The following is a 23,493-nucleotide window of genomic DNA, read 5'->3' as shown; positions in this document are numbered from 1 at the left end:
TTCTTCAAGAATAGCCCATTTTCTTTCCCCTGCTGCTCTTGGTTCACCGGGCTCGCTGGGAAATCAGGCCTGGTTGTAGAAAGCATGAGAGTTTGTGCTGAAGGAGCTGCTCCTGCTACAGCAGTGGTCTCTCAGAACTCGTGGGGGTCTGTGCTCAGAACTGCAAGGGGGAATTGTGCCCACAGTCAAGATAGGATGGTGATACAGTGTCCTTGGATGCAGTCAGAACACTGCTGTGGCCCAGCTGTCACCTCTTACTCAGTGGTCCCAACCCTGGATGTACTTTAAAATCACCTGGGAGCTTTTAAAAAGCACCGAGGCCTGGTTCTCCTCTCAGATCCATTAAATCAGCAACTCTGGGAGGTGGGTCCCAGACATCAGTCTTTTGACTTAAAAAAATGTTTTTTAAACATTGCAGGTAATTCTGTGCAACCAGGATGAGAACCATTGCTCTAAATGAATGCTTCTTCACCATTTCCAATGGGAATAAAATAAACGTGGGGGTGAAAACGTGGGAGCCAGAGAGGCCTCTGTTAGAACCAGGGGATGTTGGACCCCCCTGAGCAAGCATGCCCTTTGCAGTTGTGAATGTCTTGAGGTCACAGAGCTCCTGGATAAGGAAGTCATAAAAGCTATCCACCTTGTCTAGTTAGGGCTTTTAACTCTAGAGCCTTTCAAACCATCCAAACCAGTGGTGAACGACCTTTATTTGCAATTTAAATTTTAAAAACTTGGAATGAAAATAACCTTATTGAGTCTCATGGGAAAAAATGTATTTTCTTATGACTGGATTCAACTGCCTACCCACGGAGTAAAAGAAGGCTGATGATAAAGATGGAACCACCGTATGAGGTAGGTTTTATCCCCACTCTACAGATAAAGGAGCTGAGGCTAGAGAGGTGAAGTGACTCAACTAAGGCCCCAAAGGGGCCAGAACTGGTTTATTCCCATTCCATGCAATATTCCCCAAGCTCCTAATGAGCACCTGCTCTGGGCTGGGAGTGGTGGACACTGGAGAGCCAGTCCAAGCTCAGCTTCTCTTCCCTGTGGTTGCAGGAACTCCTCTCGGCTTCAGTGGAGGGTACTCTGACTGCTGCTTCATGCTGAAGACCCCAGGCCTTATAAGCACCAAGCCTGCCAAGAGCTTGGTCTCTCCCTGTCTCCCTACTAGAGGGGCAGTGCTTCACAATGCAATCCTCAGCCTCCACTCTGTGACCATCTCTGACCCACCTGAGCCGGCCCATGATCCAGGTTGGGGACTAACATTCTAAAATAGTTCATTTACATTGTGGCAGCCCTGGAAATGTTTTCTCCCTAGACTCTTTGATTTCTCAGCTGAAAGGCTACATTTGAACGTGGCTGCTAGGCTATGCCATGAAGTTGGGTGGGTAGGTAGAGTACTGCAATTGTTACTCATTACAGATCAAAACAGTTCCTTCCAAAAGCCTGTCTCGTATGTCATTTAGCCTTAATGAAGGAAAAATCTACGGCCTCAGAGCTAGTGATTCAAGCTGTAAGTGGCCCACGTCTTCAGCTTCTCTGGCTCATTTCAGTGACTCTTTGACCTTCATTTTTCGGAGAAGCAAACTTTTCTTTTAGTTCTTGTTTACTAGCAGTTCAATAAACTCTTTAAGGATTTTGCTTCTTTAATGCATTTTCTACCCACACCGCCAAGCACAGTGCTTTTTTTGTGAATGTAAATTCTCAATAAATATTTGTGGAGTTGAATTAAAGTTGGTGGTTGGGGGAAATTTAAATTGGTGGCTAAGAATTCCATTTATTTAGAAAAACCCTTCTTGTTACTATGGACAGCTAAGGTTTTAAATTTGGTTTTATAGTCTTTTGCATGACTTCTTGGGTTCAGCCTTCTCTTATTTCTGTCAAATTCTCAGTTCTAACCAATGAGGTATTCTCTCATTAGATTAGTTATAACTTTTATTGTTCAGTCCTTCTTCAGAACTCTTATAACTAGACAACTAACCACGTGGATTATTGATTCCTAAGGATTTGCCAGACTTAAGGGCTGTGGTCTCCACAATTGTTTCCATTCTATGAATTATTAAAATTTTCATGAACTTAATGTAATTTTGTTCAAATCATAATTGTCTGAAAAAAAACAAGTTGATGCTGATGAGTCAAAAATTTAAATCTTAAGCTCTGATCATTCCCTCTGCCGACTCAACATGTCCACTTAAATGCAAACAGGCACTTTGACCTAAATATGTTCAAAATGGAACTTTGATTCTGCCCCTCCAACCTCACCCCAAATCTGCTCTCCTCTCAGTCTTCCTCATGCATTTAATGGTGCCATCTTCAAGACAAAAATTTAGGGAAGGTCCTGGAGTTTTTCCTTTTTCTCGCCACCTCTTCCCTGACACTCAATCCATGAGCAAATACTTTCAGATTTGCCTCCAAAATAAATAAGCCTTACCTCCACAATAAATAATAAATTAGGATACCATCATCTCTTGCTTAGACTACTGCAAAGCTTCCTAACCATTTTCCCAGTTTCTAGTTTTCTCGGTTAGGTCCTAGAAAGCTAGAGAGGGCTACTCAATTTGAAGACAGTTCCTCTCTCCTTCTGGTGGCCTGCTGAGAACTCCATTGATTTACCACAACTAGAAGACAGAGGGTAGGTTCTAAATAGGTCAGCCTCCTGGGACACAAGAGGAGAAGGCAGAGAATGGATCTATAGGAGCACTGGAAGATATTCAGCATATCATCTTACTCCCCTACAATCTATTCTCCATGCAATAGCAAGAGTGATGTTTTCAAAGCATAAATCAGATCATATAATTCCCATGCTTAAAACCTTTCAAAGGCCTCCTCTGGTGATTACAATAAAATCCCAACTCCTCTAACTTTGATCTGCAAAGCTCTACATGTTCTGGTCCCTGCCCCAGGGGAAATTTGAGATTGTCTAACTCAAATCCTTCCAACTTCATTCATTTATTCAACACAAATTTATTAAATACCAATCATGGACCAAGCATGGTTCTAGCTTCTAGGAGTGAACAAGAGAAGCCTCACATGCCACTGCAATCTCATCTCATAAAACTCTCTCCTTTCCCTGCATATTCCAGCCACACTGCTTTTTTGTATTGTTTCTCCCACAGGAAGGACATTTGCACTTGCTCTTATCTCTAGTTAGAACACTCTTCTCTTACATATTCATGTGGCTGAGTCTTTCTAATAATTCAGGTTCAATTCCAGTCTCACCTGATTGGAGAGGCCATCTCTAACCTCCCAGCTAGGTTAGCCAAAGCAGTCTCTATCCTATTAACCTCATTTTATTTTATTTTTAAAATAGTGATTTAAATAGCTCTCATTCTTTTCAGAAATTATCGTTCACTAGACTATTCATTCTATGAAGGAGGAGATTTTGCTTCTCTTGTTGCTCATGTTAAGTGTTTGAGAATTGCATTCAAAACTCCCCACTATGAAATTGTTACATTTTTAATAAGAGACCTTAAGAGTGGATGACTCCACGTCTAGTTTTTTTCTTCCACATCCTCTCTCTTGTTTTTTCTTTTAAAATTAATGATTTGTTTTTTTCCCAGTAAAGAAGTGGTCAGGATATGAGCTGAACAGTAGAGTGACATTTTGTGACTGATGCTGGAGGTATGTGACATTTTGGTACGATCCGTAAATATGTACACTGTAGTGAAAACGCGGTGTATTTTCCTGTGAGACAAGGAATGGCCGATTCATAAAATCATTATCCTCTAAACCTCACAATGACATCAAACCACTGTTCTTCCAATTCTCTGATTATAATTCACAGTCAAATTCCCCATGGGTTCTATTGAGTTTGTCAGGCACAAAGAAAATACCCCTGAAGTTTCTGTTAGCTATGACTGACATTTTAGACACTTCACTAGTGATGTCAGAAATGTGTTAGGAAATTCTCAATGCCCAGAAGATAAAATCTAGACTCCTGAGAAAGTCCTTCAGGTCCCTCACATCTAACCTGCATTGAGCTTCCCAGATAGTCTCCTTGCCAGCCTGCCCTGGGCCAGTGTATTAGCTACAATGGACAATTTGCCCATCCCTGGGCACAGAGATGCTCTCTGTTCAGGCCTTTGATCGTGGTGTTTACTCTGTGAGCAACGCCCTTCCCCTCCTTGCTCATCTAGAAACTTCCAAGACATCCTTAAAGACCCAGCTCAAAGGCCACTTCTTCACTAAAGCCTCCTCTAACCCCTCTGCCTCACAGTGAATGAATCACCTCCCATCTCACCTTGACTTTGGAAGGCACTGCATCTCTCCTATAAGGACTAGTCGATCATGTGCCTGCTATTTTCCTCCACCTCCCCGCATGAATGCAGGATTGTGCATCTTTTGAGGAAAGGGAATGTACTCATCTTTCTGTTCCCCAGTGGCTAGTATACCATCTGGCAAAAAGCATACACTTCATAGATGTTTGCTGAATTGGTGATTGGATGAACAAAAGAGCCCCAAATCCAGATGTTTAAAAGATGTAAAACAAACATCCAGTAGATGGGCTGAACACCCACCTCTTATCAGGCTATTTTATCATTAGCCAGAAGCTGCTTCTAAGTAAGTCAGCAGTGGGTTCCAGCCAGTGGCAGTGTGTGCTCTGACCCTCCAGGTACGGTAGACAGCCATCCTGCTGAACTAATATTGTCAGGAGTATTTGTCAGGGTTTCTTAAGAGCTTGTCTCGTCTTTGCTCAAAAAGTTTCCCTGGTGTGTTTACATTGATGAAAAGGTGTTTTTAGAAAACATTTAAAATTGGAGAAGATGAAATTTAAAATTAATAAAGGTTCCAAAGTCTGTGAGGACTTCATGAACATGTCAAAATTACCTGGTGAACCTGACAGTTTGGAAGGGAGAGGCAGAATGCAAAGAACACAGTTTTGTATTTATTTATTTATTTTTTTGCTGAGAAAGATTGTCCCTGAGCTAACATCTGTGCCAATCTTCCTTCATTTTTTCATATGTGGGACACTGCCACAGCATGAGTAGTGTAGGTCTGTGCCTAGGATCCAAACCCACAAACCTCAGGCCACCAAAGCACATGATCTTAACCACCATCCCATTGGGCCAGCCCCAAGAATATAATTTTTTTTAAAGGAACAGCAAGAGAAAATTAATAAAATTAAATGAAAAATGATTGCCTTTGTGAGTCATCATTTAAAAGAATATTGTGGTATGAAGAGGTCTATCTTTCATAAGGGGTATTTATTTTTAAATATATACCATAAACAGAATAAATAACAAAAAATAGTATTTATATTGCTTATCCTAGCTGCCATACATGTTTCATTATATAAGATCATGAATTCCTTTGTTTTATAAGAAAAGTAAAAATTATACAAGAAGGAGAACACTTAAAAGTTATGTTCCTATAGAAAAATACAGTGGCTCAAGTGTTGTGTGTTTTTAGAGATTTTTCCCAAGATCAGCACATTAATAAATTCTGCTCGTATGGACACTTTTGGTTTCATCTCGGTAGTTTAATTTACTGAGAGCTGAGCTCATTTTCTTGGGACCTCAAGATATATATTGAGCCCAACAAAATAATGTTTATGTTCTATTTCCGAGGTCAACTTTCCAGTTTTAACATAATGTGCTCTGCTTATAGCTTCTAACTCATTTCATTGATTTCTTCATTCACTCATTCATTCTTTCATCAAACATTTATTCAGTACTTACTGAGTGCCAGGCACTGTATTAGGTGCTGGGGATTAAGATGATTAATAAATGGTTACTATACCCCAAGTATTTGCAGTGCAGTCAGGAAGAAAAAAATGACTGTCAAATATGATCAGTTCACAAAGAGACAATATAGAGGAGAGCACAATTCAGTCTTTCCAGAAAATTTGGGAAGGCTCTACAGAGGAAATGACACTGCAGGGGCTGGCCAGGGAGATAAGGAGGGTTGGAGCATCAGATTATGTGTGCAGAGACCAGGCTATGAAGGGCATGGCATGTTAAATAACTCTGAGAAGCCCTGAGGAAAATGGAGCACAGGCTTCACGGGGAACGGTAGTTGGGAAATGAGACTGAGAAGCCAGATGAGGGGCAGACAGTAAAGGGATTTAGACATAATTTGAACTTAATCTTAAGACCCTGGGGTGTCATTAAGGGTTTTAAAGTAGGCGGTAACATGATCTAATTTGCATAAAATGACTCAGGCGGCACAAACCAATGGGTCCCAAAGACTATTGCCCTGTGAGATGCTAATGGGTATGCCATGGGAAAAGGGCTTCCTGGTCAAAACAGTCTAAATAACACTGTATACCTCAGACCTATTTGGGGGTTCTCAGCACATATTACTATTTTAAGGGCTCAACAGATGGCCTGTAGTAAAGAAACATCAATACCAGGTTGGGAAACACTGGATGAGAGTTAAGCCAGACAACACAGGGAGACCAAGTAAAGGCTGTAATGGTTTGCTTAGTTGTGAGGACTGGAACCAACACAATGGGAGAAGGATTAGAAAGGAAGAGAGCAGTTGGTGTTGGTGAGAATATAGGAGGTAGAATCAACCAGATCCAGGTGTTGGCTGAGTGTGAAGGACAAACGAGGCTGAGATGGCCCCGGAAGATTCTAGCTACAGAAGAGGCTGGATGGTGCTGTCACCCAAACCACAGGATCCCTGAAGAAAGACCAGGTCTGCTGGGGAAGGTGGCAGGTAGGATGTTACTGAGCTTGGTGTTAGACCTTTGGACTTTGAGGTAACTTTGTGATACACGAGGTTGAGAGGTTCAAAAGGTCGTTAGAGGCGGTGGGTGGTATATAACAGAGGTTGAGAGTGAGCCGAACTGAATTAAGGCTCAGAGAAACAAAGAAAAGGGGGTCTGGAATCTCACTAAACAAAATGATTAAAATGAGAACAGAATTTCTACCCCAACCATTTTGTGGATTTGAATTACCTTGTTCATCTAATATCAACTAAGCTTTCTTAACCCTGGAAGTCCAAGAAGTGTGCAACGTATCTTCTGGGTTTAATATTCCTGTTAGTATGTGAAGCATGGGTTGCACACCCACTAAATTTCAGAGCAACTATTACAAAGAGTTGTCTGCTAACTAATAAATAAAAAAAACTCGTGAATTTTGACTTCTGATCTCTGTTTTGCTTACATTTGCTGTTGTTTCTAAAGGTAGTCCATTTCCTTATAAAATACGCTACAAAAATAGATAAAAATCATAATAGATTTTTTTCTCCCAGGATACAGCATTTTTAATAAACATGGTCTCTAACTTACCAGGATTTATATTTTAGTCACTGGAATATAACAAAACTGATGACTAGATCAACTCTTTCTGCCAGAATTCAGCCCTCTAATCCAGACTAAAGTCATTCTTTTCTGTGTGTGTATAAAATCAAGAAAACGAAAAATTTAATTCTCAAGCATTTAGAGTTATCATTAAAATTCTCTTTTTTCTTAATATTACCAGCAAGGACTCTTCTCTCAGATACCTTTTTACACAGCTAACCTACAGGTATTTTGAATTGTAACCCTGATTAAAAAAATGGTTTACGGGGAAATGGCCACATAATCAGAGCTTTAAGCACGAAGGAAATAGGGGCTGTTGTTGTTTCCGTCTCTGCACAGATGTGTGCAATATGTGTGTACAGTTGGTGGACACAATCCTTAACATAAAACATAAGCAATATAGAGAAATATAAATTATGCTTCATAGTGGACTCTGTAATTCATATCAATTTAACCCTTCCAGCACCTGTCTCTTTTTCTCTCATTTCTCTTTTTAAATTTATTTTTTAGAATGAAAACAAATAAAGAAAGAAGATTGATGCATATGAAATTCACAGAGAGTAGCAAGGAGAGTGGCAGTAGAAGGTAGATTGCTAATCTCAAGGACCTTGTGCTAACAGAGACTAAAGCTTAGCCCACAATATAGCAGACTGTGGTTGGCTGAGGAATGACCCCAAAGACATCTATGTCCTTTTCCCTGGAGCCTGTGAACATGTTACCTTACACAGTCAAAGGGACTTTGCAGATCTGATTAAGTTAAACATCTCGAGATGGGGAGATTGCCTGCATTACCCAGGTGGGCTTGATGTAGTCACAATGGTTCCTATAAAAGGGAGGCAGGATGATGCGAGTCAGAGGGAGAGGATGTAAGGAGAGGATGAGAGGTTGGAGTGCTTTGGAGATGGAGGAAGGGGCCGTGAGCCAAAGGAGCAAGCAGCTTTTAGAAGCCGGAAGAGGGAAGGGAATGGGTTCTCCCCGAGAGCCCCCAGAAGCAATGCAGGCCTGCCAACACCTTGATTTCAGCCAAGTGAAACTAATTTCAGACTTCTGACCTCCAGAGCTCTAAGATAGTAAATTCATGTTGTTTTCAGCCACTAAATGTTTGGTGATTTGTTACAGCAGCAACAGGGAACAGCCACAGATTAACTGCCCTGGATAAGGCAACAAATACCGAGTTTTATGTAAACTGCTGATTTTAGGGCTGGTATCAGATTTCCTCACAGTTTAATACTTTAGAGCAAACGGTAAAGAGGTCTTGGGAAAGCTGCATGGCACAGTGGAAAAGAGAATGGAGTTTGAAGCCTCCAGACCCTGTTTTCCATTTACAGGCTATGTGACCCAGCGCCAGTGCCACCTCTCTGAGCCTTCTTTCCTCACAGGGTTGTTTAGCGATTAAAAGGGAAAAGGCAAGAGCAGTAGAATGAGTTGTATTACATGAAATTTGAATTCATCTTAACCTCTCAGGTCTTCAGGTTCCTCATCTGTGAAATGGGGATAATAGTAATAACTATCACATAGGATAGTGAGAATTCAGTGAATTAAATATGTAAAGTACCTAGAGCTGTGCTTGATACATAGTAAGGGCTGCTCTTATTAAAATGAGAAGTTCCCTTGGTTTCTGCCGTCATGGACATTATGGTCTAACTCAGAAGATCCAAGGGGAATGCCTGTCCAGGTGAGGTGGTATGTGACGGCTAAATGAGCAGCACTGATCATCAAGACCATGTGGCTTCAGTGTGGGAGGACAGTAGACGAGTCCTGGTAGAAGAGGTAAGACTCCTGCCCAATTTGACAAGCAGGGGTGAGGGGAACTGCATGTGGGCAGGGAGAAGTGTGTGCAGATAGGAAGGTAAAGCAGCGATGGGAGCACCATGACTGGAGATGGGCAGGGGCAGAGGGGCAGGGGGATGAGCCCTGACTAAGCCACGTGGCTTTATTTTTTATTTTTTATGGCAATGGAGAGTCACTGAAAAAAAATCCCAGCAGAAGACCATCCTGATCAAAATATCTCAGACTGACTTATGAGATACATAAAGTGGTTCTCAGTCATGGGGCTGTAATAGACCAGCATGATATGACCCTTGTGAGGTGTCTAAAAAGTGATATATAGCCAACAACCAAAGATGCTGCTGCTGCTGAGTGCATGTATTTAATAAACTAGAGAAGATTCAGCAGACTAATTACTAAATATGTGTTTCAAAAGCCAACTGAACACAAACCAACAAGATATTAAAACTAAATTGATAAAGATAAATATTAAATGTCTTTCACACAAGACCAGAGATAAAAGCCAAGGGATGCAGTATTAAGAAGTAGAACTGAAATAAAGAAGGCCCCCTAAACCAAAGCCAGGATTTTTGCTTCATTTCTGCCTAATTGTTTCTAAAATAAAAATTTTAACGTAAATACTTGGACTCCAGGCTAGTCCTCTCCAGAACTGCAGAATGTGCAAATATTGGCCATTTCCCATTTGTCAGGCAAATGCTCTATAAAGGACAAAGGAGGTTGCATTCCTTATCTGGCAAACGACAATTCATGTAATTTACGCTTTTCTTTTCCAGGAGGAAAAGCAAATGCATGAGGTCAGCGGAAGCCCAGTGTTCAAACAGCAAAAATGGGGAGTTTCTCTCTTCAAACAGGCCAATATCTATCAGGGTTGTTATCTGCTTCCCTTTAAATGAAGAATTTGATGCCCCATCTCCCTTTCTTTCATATGAAAAATGACTGTAAGCTGGGTGTTGAAGGATTAGAGACCTTAGCACTATCCTCCAGTAGATGGAAGCAGCTAAATGGAGAAGACCATGTGAGTGCACAGCAGGTTCCCTTGTCCCAACAAGGACTGCCAAGGAAGCGGAGGGCCAACCAGGCAAATGGATAGTCAATAGCTGGTATCTTAACTAATTGGTGTCCTAAGATGACAGCCAACTAGCTTGGAGACACCTAAGTTACTCTTGACTTATTTCACCATCTAGCATAAACAGTGACTTCCTCTCTTTTAACAAGTGGTCAGTAATAGCTTATTTTACCTAACAAAGCCTGATTAAAGAAGAAGGATTCTAGGAGATAATGCAATAAGAATAGGCTATTGTTTCTTCTAGGTTTAGAGAGATTCCTAACAGTGGCCAAGGATTCTTAAAACAGACTGTATGCCCCAAATGCTTAAAGGGATTTTATCTAGAGGATAAAATCACTGGTGGCTTTCGCTTCCTTGTTCTTTATTTCTTGTTATGTCTGAATATATTTCACAATCATTACGTATTGGGTATGAAAGAAGATGCTTTTTAAAGATCTTAATAAATGGTAGTCAGTGGCTCATTGAATAAGCTTCAACAAACTGTTTGCTATTAGTTTCCTGATTTGTAAAATGGACTTAAATTTGACTCATCCTCAAAAGCTTCCCCCTAATGGAAGGAAATAGAAAAAGTTTTTGAAATAAATTCATGTCTTAACCAGCCTAATGTAGATGGAAAATGGAAGAACAATTGACACTTTGGAAATCCACTCTTTCAAATAGGGACACTGGGCATGGGGGTGGTGGTAGTGGCAATAGACCAAAAAAGGTCATGTATATGGATGTGCTCTAAAAACTAAAAAAAAACATCATAGGTCACTGCCATTATTCAGCAGCATGTGTGGCTATTGAAAAGAGGTGGCGTTTCACTAAGTTTCACTGCCAGGTCAACATTAGGACCTATAACCATGAAACAAACCTATCAGTAAGATATAAAGTTGGAATTTCCAGGGCATGTGGGGCAGTATTCTTGATCTATTCATTCATTTTGTCATCCAATAAACAGTTTATCCAGAACTTACTGTGTACCAAACAGCAACACAAATTAATAATATAGGGACTTAATACAACGTTGGAGGTTGATTTGAGCTGATTCTGGGTCTTTTCTCAGGGTTGGCATGAGTTAGTGGTTCAGTTTAAGGTCAGGAATTCATTCCAGTTAAAGGTGACAGTATAAATGCATTAGATCAAGATATCTGGGTTCTGGACCAGACTTTATGATCTTGGGCAAGGTGATATCAAGGCCACAGTTACATCATACGTAAAACAAAGGGGCTTATATATAATCCCTGAGGGTCCTTTCAGCCATAGTAGTCTCTGACAACGGGGTATAGTGGAAATGATCACACAAAACTGGGTTGATGGGAATCCTGAATTTGAAACCTGTATGAGCCTCAATTTCCTCAAACCTAAAACGAAGATAATAAAACCTACTTTTCACTGGATTATTGTAAGGATTATCTTCAATTAGGTGTGAAATAATATATATTTCTTAACCGAACACTGGTACATAGATGTTCAAAACATATTACATTCTCATGACTTCCAAAAACCATGACACAGTAGCATGGAATTTATGAACTTAGCCAGATACATTTAAGCTCTAAAAGAAAATACATAGTCTGGACGCTTTATACTGTAGCGTTTTGCTCACTCATTACTATTTGATTCTTTGGGCACTTAATGAAATCACAGCCCCAAGATGGGCAAGGAGAAGGAAGGCGCTCTGCCAACTGCTTGTGAGAAAGCGTGGAGATGTGTGGAAATGGCAGCCCCCTCTCTTAGCACTGAGGCAAGGGTGCTGCTATGTTCTCTCCTTCTCAGCCGGATGACCATATAATTTATCATTCTAATTGAGTCACTTTTAAGAGCGAAAAACTGTTTGAGTAAAACGGGGATGTATGCCCCCCTCACCTTTCAGGTTTACTTTTTGCGACCACTGTTGTCACTTTAAAGCTACATCTGATATCCTAATGGAGAGAAAATTGCAAAATGAGATTCTATCCAAATAATCTAAAATCCTTCTGTGTTTTTTAAAGGCATGCAAAAAGATTATTTAACTAAAGTTTGATAAATATATATTAATTTTTAAATAGGATTTATGATAAAATAGTTGTGTTTGTATTATTATAATGGATGTTTTAGAGTGGGGTCAGCAAGGTTTTTCTGTGAAAGGACGGAGTAAATATTTTAGGTTTTGTGGGCCATCTGGTCTCTATCACAGCCATGCAGTTCTGCCCTTGTAGTGCAAAGGCCACCATAGACAGTATATAAAAGAATGGGTGTGGCTGTGTTCCAATAAAACTTTATTTACAATAACTGGCTGTGAGCTGGATTTGGCTTTGGGCTGCTGTTTGCCAACCGCTACTTCCAAATAATAGTTCTGGGGCTTTTGGAATTCATAGAAAATAAAGGAAAATTTTAGAAGTCTGTAACTGACTCAGGATTTCTAACTTTTTTTGACTAAGTAATTATGTTTAAAAAAAGAATGAAAAATCAGTGGCTAGTATTTTCATCTCTTAGAATTTTAATTAGCAAAAAACTAGAAAGGGCACGAATTCAGAACAAATTTAATTTTATGGAAAACCCACCCCTGGTCCTTATTTTTTAAATTTTTTCTTAGCCTGGTGAAAACTTTGGAGTGAATAGGCTCAGGTTAATAGATGGTTCATTTGAGTTGCTTTTGGAGGTTACTTCGTGTGCCACAGTAGAAAGAATGTGGTATTTGTAATGAAAAGATCTGGATTTGAGGACGGTTGGGGCAGTACGAAGAAGGGAGGGATGAATAGACTTTGAATATTCCTCTAAAGGGACAAAGCTACTCCAAGAGACCGTCCCCTGTCCAGAATCACTGCTGCAAACACAAACTCCAATAGTGAGTAACTCTGGAACTCACCAGCTGCCATTGCGCAGGGTACCAGGCTGGAGGGCAGTTGAAGCGGTTACAAGCCTGTACTGTGCTGGGCTTGGGCTGGCGACACAGCTCATCAGCAAGGATTACTGTTTCATTCATCTCTCTGGAAAGTAGGTGGGAGCAGAAGACGTCTCTGGTCTGCAGGCCAACCCCACAGGTGAGACTGCATGGACTCCACTTGCCAATTTCCCACCTGGGAAGAAATCAGAGAGAAAGAGGACACCTTGAGCACCTGTGCAGAGAACATTTCCTGTGACGTCATGTGTTGCTAATGGAGTAAAGACGCCTAACTGGGAATGTGGACAATTTCAACACAAGATTAGCTGGGATTTTTATCCCAAGCCTAGAACCCATCCTCTCCTTTCATGTTCTAGAATTCATTTAGAATAAAGCAAAGAAGGTGATAAAATGGAGCATCCAATTTTACCCACAAAATTATCAAGAATGGTCACAATCATGTCTATTTTGATGGAACATATAAACTTCATCAAAATAAGTGGGGGGTTATGCTACATAAGACATAGGCTGAGCACATGAAAGCTTGGGCACTGCATATTGAACAGTGGGTCTAGAAGAAGCCTTTCTGCTAATTTCTCTAGTCCTCATTCTTAGCAAGACTGGAAAATTTGTGCTTGTTTTTCTTTGGTTTCAAAGTGAAAGGTTGTTGGCTCCAACTTCCTTCAAACTTCCATCATAGCACAGAAATGTCTCTGTCTTATGTATAAATATCATCACTGCCTGGGACTGGAGAATGTAACAAAAGTGAAGGTTCCTAAACAGATCAGTCTTCTTGAGGGGAAATAGGTGGAGAGGATGGCTCATTATCTGGAAGTAGAAGTCAAATACATATGGATGAGCAGAGTGCAGGAACTGGCCATTCCAAACAACCAAGTCTTGAGAAGTACACAGAGTGAGCTAAGACCCTGTAAAAACAGTCCCATTGCGTTTCCCTGTTGCTGCAGCCTCCACAATGGGAATGATAAGGAAAAAGTTCAGTTGCTCGGGCTCTGAGTCAGAAGTGTTCTTTAATGATCAGTTTTAGAAAGTTCTGTTTACAATGTGAGGCACAAAAATTCTACAAATAGGAGTTAGCCAAGAAAAACACGGCAAGTACATCCTTCAGTAGCTAGGCCAGCCTACCTTCCTTAGCTAACCCTGAAAATTGGTTTAAAAAAATCTGTGGCCTTAAAGTTTTTTGTCAGACTGTTAAATTGAGTGTATACTCCCTCAATCTCTTCCCGCTACTCTGATATGTAACTACTTTTCTAACCCCTATTTCCACTACCTCCTTTCATCTATTGCTGTTAGGGCTCTCAAGTTGATTCCAACTCCTAGTGACCCTGAGTACAGCAGAGTGGAACACTGCCCAGTCTTTTTGTGCCACCTTCTCACCTTCTTGCACTCCACTGAAACCTGTCCATCATGGGTGACCCTTTAGGGGTTATGAAATACTAGTGGCTTAGCTTTCAGCACCACAGTAATACAGTATGACAACCAATAGATGGGTTGTGCGGTTCCCTGACCAGAAATGAACCCGGGCCGTGGCAGTGAGAGGACAGAATCTTAACCACTAGACTATCAGGGCTGGCTTCCTCTCATTCACCCTATGTTTAAGCCACATCTGTAGCAAACTACTTTGTTATTCTCAAATTCATGCCCCCTGGGTTCCCAGTTCTGTCTTTACTCAAGCTGTTACTCCTAATTTGGAATACTTTTTGTCCTTTCCTTCCCCTCAAAATTTCTTCCATTTCTATACCTCCAAATTTGATCTATAGCTAAAGGGTTGTATCCATACCCACTCCAGACACTGATCATTCTCTCAAATGTATTACAATTATTTTTCCTGTCAAAGGCCCTACTGGAGTATAAACCTCTTGAAGGCAAGGTCTGTGTCTGAGTTTTGTATCTCTCATAGGGTTCATCATAGCACCTTCTAGAGAGTTGATGTATATGGTTAATAATTTCCTGATAAATTAGCAAATGGAAGGGACCTACCATCATACAGGACACTTTACACACATTATGTCATTTAATTACCTCCACAACAACAGGAGATAAGCTCTAATGATTTCCCCAATTTTACAGTTGAGGGAATCTTAGAATCCAAGAGGCTGACTTGCCCAAGTACCAATAATTAATAAGTAGTGACTCCAGGATTCAACTTGGGTGTGTCTGGCTCCAAAGCCTTTGTACTTTATATTATACCATGCTGCCTCTTGAACATTGTCCTATAAACATTCACAGAATTTTAAGAATAGAAGCGGAGGCTGGATTGAATATTTTTCTTTTAGATCCTTGTGTGAATTTCTATAAACTTATTTTTAGATCCCTAGCTTGGGTTAATTCCAAGCTTTAAAATGTTGTGGGTTCTTGGTTTTAAAATATATCCCTACATTCTTTGCAACTCTGCACTTCTAAAGATGGAGTCTTGAGTATGGGCTGAACTTAGTGGCTCGCTTGTAATGAACAGGATGGGGCAGAAGTGATGCTATGTCACACCCAAGGCTTAACCATAAAAAGGATATAGCTTCCGCTTGGCTTTCTCTGACTGCTCACTCTGGGGAAAGCCAGCCATCATGTCATGAGGACACTCAGACCGTCTTAAGGTAAGTCCACATGCAAAGGAAATGAGGCTGCTCACCAACAGTCAGTACCAATTTGCCAGTCATGTGAGTGAGCAACCTTGAAAGCAGATCTGCTGGAGCCAGTCCGGCCTTCCGATGACTGTAGCCTCATGGGAGACCTTGAGCCAGACCTACCTTTCTAAGCGGCTCCTGAATTCCTCACTTATTAAACTGTGAGAGGTAATAAATGTTTATTTGTGTTGTGAGCTCCTAGGTTTTGGGGAAATTTGTTATGCAACAATAGACAACTAATAGTGTAACCATGAGCCCTTGAGGACCAGTTCAACTGGCTCCGTCTCTTATCAACAGAGTGATTAAGAATTGTCTTTCAGAAAACGTGCAAAGTCATGTAGCCAGAGCATGTGCAGAAGAAGAAATTTTCACCAGAAAGGACTGTGGAACCAAAGGACTGAGTCATGACTAGAACTTGAAAGTCGGACTCAGCAGAAGTGAGGGGTCTCTCATTCAGGAAGATCCGGTGTTAAAATTCTTCCCCCACCTCATCATAAATGTTTAGTACCCTATCACAAAAGTTTAGAACCTCATCAATGTTTAGAATCCTGTCATAAATCTTTAGAACCTTACCATAAATGCTTGAAGCCCACAAATCAAAACCTGTCCCATCAGCATTTCCACATGCCAGCCTGTTCTCCCTAACCTCTTAAATTTCACCCCAAATCCTGAATTGGGGAGACAGAGCTGAGGGCACACACTCCCTGTCTCCCTGCAGGCCCACCTTGAAGAATAAAGCTGATGTCTTTTCACAAAGGCCGATGCCCTAATTAATTGGCTAACTGCCTTGGGCAAGAGAACTCCAATTTTGTGCAGTAACAATACAAGTATATAGTCTCCCTCCAAAATGTGCATATATTCATCAAAAGACATATACAAGAATATTCAGGGCCAGCCTGGTGGTGCAGCGGTTAAGTTCACACATTCCACTTTGGCGTCCCAGGGTTTGCAGGTTCAGATCCTGGGTGTGGACCCAGCACTGCTTGTCAAGTCATGCTGTGGCAGGCGCCCCATATATAAAGTAGAGGAAGATGGGCATGGATCTTAGCTCAGGGCCAGTCCTCCTCAGCAAAAAGAGGAGGATTGGCAGCAGATGTTAGCTCAGGGCTAATCTTCCTCAAAAAAAAAAAAAAAAAGAAAACAAAACAAAAAAGAATATTCAAAGCAGCACTATTCATAATAGCCCAGACAGGGAATAACCCAAATGTCCACCAACAGTTGAATGGATAAAAAATTATGATATATTCATACAATACTATAAAACAATGAGAATAAACTACAAGGATGAGTCTCACAAACATAAAATTGAGTGAAGAAAGCCACAAGTGCAAAAATTCATACTGTGATTTCGTTTATATAAAGCTCAAAAACCAGAACTAATCTATGCTGTTAGAAGTCAGGAGAGTGGCTATGCTTGGCGGGCAGAAACTAGAAGAGGCGTATGAGGGGAAGGCTTCCAGGATGTGATCTTGATCCAGCTGCTGGATCTGGATCCACTTTGTGAAAAATCACCAAGCCCTACATGTAGGATTTGTGCACTTTTCTTTCTGTTATGCTTCAAAAAAGAATGGTTTTCCACTTTTAAGTGAAACACTAAAATGTTGTGGGGGTAGAATAAAATTCAACAACCATGGCCACCGCTGACGACCCCTCTGTCTCATAGAGGAGCTGTCTACACAGCGAATGCTGTGCCAAGGTTACAACTTGACATTGTATAGACTCTACACCTCTTCTGTCCCCACCTCTGGCAGAAATTCAGTCCCTGGGACCTTGAAGCAGAAGCATTTTGGCAGGCATGAGGCCACTTCAGCACTGCTCAGAGAAACTCACCAACCAGACATATCTGCCTACCCATGATAAAAATACACTACATTCTCAAGAGAGGAGGTCAGCGGAAGCTATCTGTGTATTAAGCACTTTGCTGATTCTGGGTTGAAAGTATTTGAATCAACTTTGGTCAGAAAAGGGAAAACAGAAACTCCACCTCGACTTCTCCCCTCTGTAGAGGCTGCAATTGGGAGCCTTGGGGCTGACCGGCTGCTGATAGCCGCCTGCCTGCATTCTGTACCTTTGGCTGTTCCTGAGGGAGGGACTACAGGCCAGAGGGAGCCAGCCTGGGGACAAGAGCGGCTGTGGCTGGCAGCCTGTGAGACACTTACAGGCCTTTCCTCGGATTCTGGGGCCTGGCTTCTGTATAAGTCCAGTGCTGACGGGGGAGGAGCTCTGGTCTAGGCATCAGAGGGTGAGGGCAATAATGCTCTTCCTCCACTTTGCCTGTTTGACTTTTACTCATCTTTTTGCCTTCATTAGAAAGGTTAATTCTCAGGGAGAAAGCCATCAGCTGGGTAAAATTCTCCTACTATACCGTTTACTCTAGTCACACTCTTGTACAGCAGATCTCTGCAACTTATCTTGCTTAACTGAAACTTCACGCTGGTTGATTAGTAACTTCTCATTTCCCCTTCCCTCCAGCCCCTGGCAACCACCCTCCATTCTATGAATTTGACTATTTTAGACACCTCGTGTAAGTGGAATCAAGCAGTATTTATCCTTCTGTAACTGGCTTATTTCACTTAGCATAATATCCTTAAAGTTCATCTGTGTTGTCACAGATTTGTAGAATTTTCTTTTTTAAGGCTGAATAATATTCCACCATAGGCATATAGAAAATTTTTTTTAAATTCACGCTTCTGCTGATAGGCATTTAGTTTGTTTCCACATCTTGGCTATTGCGAATAGTGGGTGCTGCAGTGAACATGGGAGCGCTAATATCTCTTTGAGATCCTGACTTCAGTTCTTTTAGACAAATACCCAGAACAGGGATTGCTGAACCATATGGTAGTTCTATTTTTAATTTTTTGAGGAATCCCTATACTGTTTTCTACAGTGGCTCTAGCATTTTGCATTCCTAATAACAGTGCACAAGGGTTCGGACTTTTCCACATCCTCACCGACAATTGTGGTCTGTTATTTTTTTGATAATAGCCATCCTGACAGGTGTGAGGTGATATCTCATTGTGGCTTTGATTTGCATTTCCTGATGATTAATGACATCAAGAATTTTTCATATACCTGTTACCCATTTATGTCTTCTTTGGAGAAATGTCTACTCAAGTCTTTGGCCCATTTTTCAATTGAATTATTAGGGGTTTTTTTTGCTATTGAGTTGTATATTTTGGAGATTAGCTCTTTATCAGATATGCGGTTTGCAACTTTATTCTCCCATTCCATAGGTTGCCTTTTTACTCTGTTGATTGTTTCCTTTGCTGTGCTCAATGCCCTTGTAATCTGACTACCCGGCTCAACTGTTAATTATCTTGATGAGAGCATGGGGCTGTGTCTGTTTTGGTTTATCACTTGTTATGGGTTGAATTGTATCCTCCAAAAAGATATGTCAGACTCCTAATCCCCAGTAACTCAGAATGTGACCTTATTTGGAAATAGGATCATTGGAGATGTAATCACTTAAGGTGAGGTCATACTGGAGCAGGGTGGGCCCTTAATCCAGTACAACTGTCCTCATAAGAGGGGAGAGAGACACCCGGGGGGAGTGCCATGTAATGACCGAGGCAGAGACTGCAGTGACGCATCTACAAACCATGGAATGTCAAGGATTGCCAGCAAATACCGCAAGCCAGAAGGGGCAGGGAAGCGCTCTCTCTACAGGTATCCAAAGGGCATGACTCTGCTGACACCTTGATTTCAGACTTGGTTTTTGTGAGGGAATAAATTTCTGTTGTTTTAAGCCACTCCATTTGTGGTACTGTGTTATGGCAGCCCTAGCAAACCAGTACACCCCTGTAACCTCAGTGCCTAGCACGGTGCCTGGAGCGCAGCAGACGGCCCGTAAGGATGAGGCGACAAACGAGTGGAGCCCCAGGGAAATGTGTGTGCACCTTTGGCTGGTCACCCATCTCAGCTGTGTCCACTCAACAACTGCCACCACCAATTCCAAAGTCCCCAAAGCTCTGAACACCACAATGTTTTCTTTGGTGTGGTGCAAACTCTTTGCTGACAGCACTGGACCTGAATTGACATGATGCCTTTATAGGTTGCATCCCACTTAGTGTAAATACTTACACATTTTACTGCAGCAATATTAGCCTGTTGGATTACAGGATTTTCGCCCAGAATTTACTAGGGGTGTAATACAATTTATGTCTTAGTAATCCTAACATACTTCTAAAATAGAAAAAATTCTGAATCCCAAAACACAGCTGCCCCAATGGTTTTGGCTAACGGATCGTGGCCCTGTGTAAGGAGGATGGTAAACATGGTCACTATGGTTTCCTTCAGCTTCTAGGCTTAAGGTGTTTAGCTTCAATTGGGCCTTTGGCCAAATTGTTAGGGAGACTCTGGCTCCCCCAGTGTTCTCTTTTTATACTCCTTTCTTTCCTCTCAGCCCTTCTCCACATTCTTGTCCCTTTTGTCAATGCCTGTTTGCAGGGAAGGCTCTGGGAGCCGACACATCACAGCTGAGGCTCTGTCACTTCAGGCTGGAGCCTGCCCAGCTCCTGAGCAAGTGACCCTTGACCAAGGGCAGGCAGGAGACAGAGGGTTACCCCTACCTCTCCAAGGCTGGAATTAATCTTCCTGACCCCTGCTCAGCATCAGGTGTACTTGGGCTGGCCTGTCTTTATAACTGGATTTTAGATTTTAGTGCTGGTCTCCCAATTCTGACTTTGTGTCCCTGATGGTGTTTGAGTCCTGCCCAAAGCCCAGCCTACTGGACCGTGGTACTGTCACTCTGCCTGGATCGAGCCATCCCCTGGCCTTGGGCTGGGCAGAGGCCCTTAGCTATGAGCCATAAGCCATGATGTGATAGCAATCTAGCTAATATCACACACTATCACCAATAACAGTAGAGATTCTAACATTTCTACAGAGCTTACAATGAGCCAGGTTCTGTGTTAGTTGCTTTAAAAGCATTGTCTCCTATAATCCTCTCCACAGTTCTGTGAGATAGGTACTATTATTATCTGCATTTTAACAACAAGGAGCTGAGGTCTGGAGAAGTTAGATGATTAATTAGTCTAGGCCTAGATTGCCTGCTGCCAGGTCTCATACGGATGTCAATGCCACCTTCCTCACATCCACATCTACCAGGACTCGGACACATGGGTGCTGAGAATGGGGCTGCTCCCTATCACAGAGGCCAGCACTGTGGATTTATAAGCCCCAGCTCTGCATCATCCCAGCCTCTTTTGCAGAGGTCCTAGCAGGATTCAGGGCTAAGCTCACTCAAGATGTGGGATACATATATGAACTCATTTATGACATCAACCCTATGAAGAAGGTACTATAAGTTCCCCCCTTTTACAAGGTGACTTAACAGAGGCTCTGAGAGGTCAAGTAACTTGTCCAAAGTCACACAGCTGGTAAACAAGAGAATCAGGATTCAAACCCAGATGGCCTGGCTCCTGCATGCTTAATTATTATATTACCCTTCTTCTTAGGGTCAGGATGATGAATATTGCAGTATAGAGTAGATCTGAGATGCAAATTCTAGGATCCCTGGTGCTTATAACTTCAGAAAATGACAAATGACAAAATGACAGATCTATTTCTAAATAACAGAAACAAATACTCTGATGCCACCCAGGGTTATGAATACACTTGCATTGTTATTTCAGTAAAGCAGCAGTGGGACTTGGCAGCCAAATGGGCAAAGGCAGAGTGTGGTCCCCCCAAGCACATGTTTGCTTTTTGTAAAGGTGACCATCAGAGATAATGTGGGGCATCAAGAACCCATGGTTGTTAGCACTTCTTAGCAGCTTGTGTTTGTATTAGCAACACAAAAGGAGGAATTTTTGCCTTCCTTTGGACAGGGGCTGATTATGTGAGTTGCCAAGGTTTTTCTCCCCTATGCTTTCAGAGAAGGTAATGGCCGTTTCCTCTGGCAAGTCACTATTTGTTGCTGGTATAAATGTACAGAATTTCTAACGGCAGACTCTCCCCACCTCAAGCTATTATGCCCTAAGAAGCTTCTCTTATCTTGGGTTTTGCAGCAAAGTAGGGCTTCTTTTTTTACTCAAAATTTTAAATGCAGGTTTTGTTAGGAGGCGGACATCGTTGTAAATTTCAGTTATTTTTTAGAAGCATTCTTTAAACTTGCATGTGATCCTCCAACTCGACATTTCTATTCCATGATTTTTTAAAGTCCCCCAAAGATATTTCCTCTAAAATGGCTCTGAGGTCAGGAGGTAGACAGCAATCAGGCAATAATAAATCAGACACCATGGAGCGTGGCCAGCTCTAGAAAGCCCAAGTAAGGGCAAAGAGAATGCTCTCTCCAACTGGGACATTGTCTAGGACCCTGTCCCACTTTAAGGTTTTTGGACTATTATTAGTGGCTCCTAATTTATCCGCACATCTCCTAATTTCCCATTTATCCACAGCTCGAAGCTTCTAATTGCAAAGCTAGTCCCTTTACTTTCTCTGATTAAAAACCTCCATTAGAGTCTGAGCTGAGCTTTTAGTGGGGTGGGGATGCCCAGGGCTCAGCTTTGGTCCAGTACAACGAGTGGAGGGAAGGGGGCGCTGCATGCCTGGAGCTGAACTTCCTAAGTGGCTTTTCCTCCCTTCTTCCTCTTTGTGGGGACTGAACTTTAGCCTGAGGCTGGGTGGGGAGTGGTCCATTGGCATGTGACAGGGCTCAGCACTGGACCAGGGTAGCCAGGAATCAAACCTTCAGGGAGAATTGAACAAATGCATAAATACATGGAGGAGAATGGCAGCCAGATTTCTTACTGTCAGACAGAGAAGTGACAAATACAGAAAGTGGGAAGACTAGACTAAACCTTGTGGAATTGGATTGGAATTGAAACAAGTGTGAACTCATGATTCTTGATAGACAAACAGATACCTACATAGACATAGATGTATCAACAGACATAAATGCGTGTACACAAATCTACACATATGTATACAATAGTTCCCAGCTAGCTCTGCTGAGAGGCCTAGAAGCAATGACATACTAGTAGTATCAAGTATATCCAGAGCCCATATCTTGGATTCTGAAAACCATTCTCCATGAAGGAAGCAGCTCCTGTGGAAACGGTGCTGGACCAGGGGTTGGGAAAATGAAAAATGAGTCTGGAACATCTTCTTGTATCAGAAAACTAGAAAGTCCTCAACAAATGATAGGCCACTTGTCAATATGTCAAAAGGACACAGGGGCCAGTTTGAAGGGGCTACCACTGGCCATGTCTGGGACGATTTGATAGTAATAGATTTTAATCTTTTGAGTAAAATACAAATTCATAAATAAATAAATAAGAAGAGAAAGCTCTACTCTACAATAGAATGCCTATTAATAATCTAGAAGGAATGATAGACTCTAGAAGGTCACCATTTGTCAGCCATAATAATATTAATTGACTCAGGCAAGAATCACCAATGAATACTAATGCTGGTATGTAAAAGGTTGATGAGCAATAGGGTATTAGTCTCAGATTATCTTTCCCCTAACTACTTATTTGTTATTTACTATTATTAAGTGCAAGATCCTTACTAATTTTACAGTGGAAAACCTGGCTGACACCATCTTGACCAAATAATAAGAGTTAACATCATCGGGAATGAATGAGACATAACACCATTCATCGTATCCTGATACAGCTCACTAAGAAGTACATAGCATACTTCTGTGGTATTTCTGTCAAAAATTCAAAAATCATGAAGAAGCTTCAAGCAAACGCAAGCTGAGTGACATTTTACAAATTAGCTGGCCTGTACTCTTTAAAAATGTCCAGGATATGAAAGACAAGAAAAGACCGTCCCAGTTTGAAGGAATCTAAAAAGAAATAACAACCAAATGCAACCTGCGACCCTGGATTGGATCTTGGACCTACAGAGCCCATTGTTGGGACAACTGGTAAAATTTGAAGGGAGTCTGTGGATGAGA

General features: G+C 41.6%; 1 protein-coding gene across 3 annotated transcripts in view; it reads right to left on the bottom strand.

The window, feature by feature from the left end:
• ADAMTSL1 (ADAMTS like 1) overlaps positions 1–23,493 on the bottom strand; it is a 362,288-nt gene that overhangs the window by 119,502 nt on the left and 219,293 nt on the right. For all 3 annotated transcript variants that reach the window (XR_006889167.1, XR_006889168.1, XM_046664981.1), the window contains one exon: positions 12,934–13,144. Coding sequence is in view for 1 of the 3 variants with exons in the window: in XM_046664981.1 (XP_046520937.1) it covers positions 12,934–13,144 (211 nt within the window). In the remaining 2 variants the exon portion in view is untranslated. The remainder of the gene's footprint in view (positions 1–12,933; positions 13,145–23,493) is intronic.

The sequence above is a fragment of the Equus quagga genome, chromosome 6, assembly GCF_021613505.1.
Source record: "Equus quagga isolate Etosha38 chromosome 6, UCLA_HA_Equagga_1.0, whole genome shotgun sequence".
NCBI classification, from domain to species: Eukaryota; Metazoa; Chordata; class Mammalia; order Perissodactyla; family Equidae; genus Equus; species Equus quagga.
The sequence above is the reverse complement of the archived record's forward strand: the minus strand, read 5'-3'. Positions and strand labels throughout refer to the sequence as shown.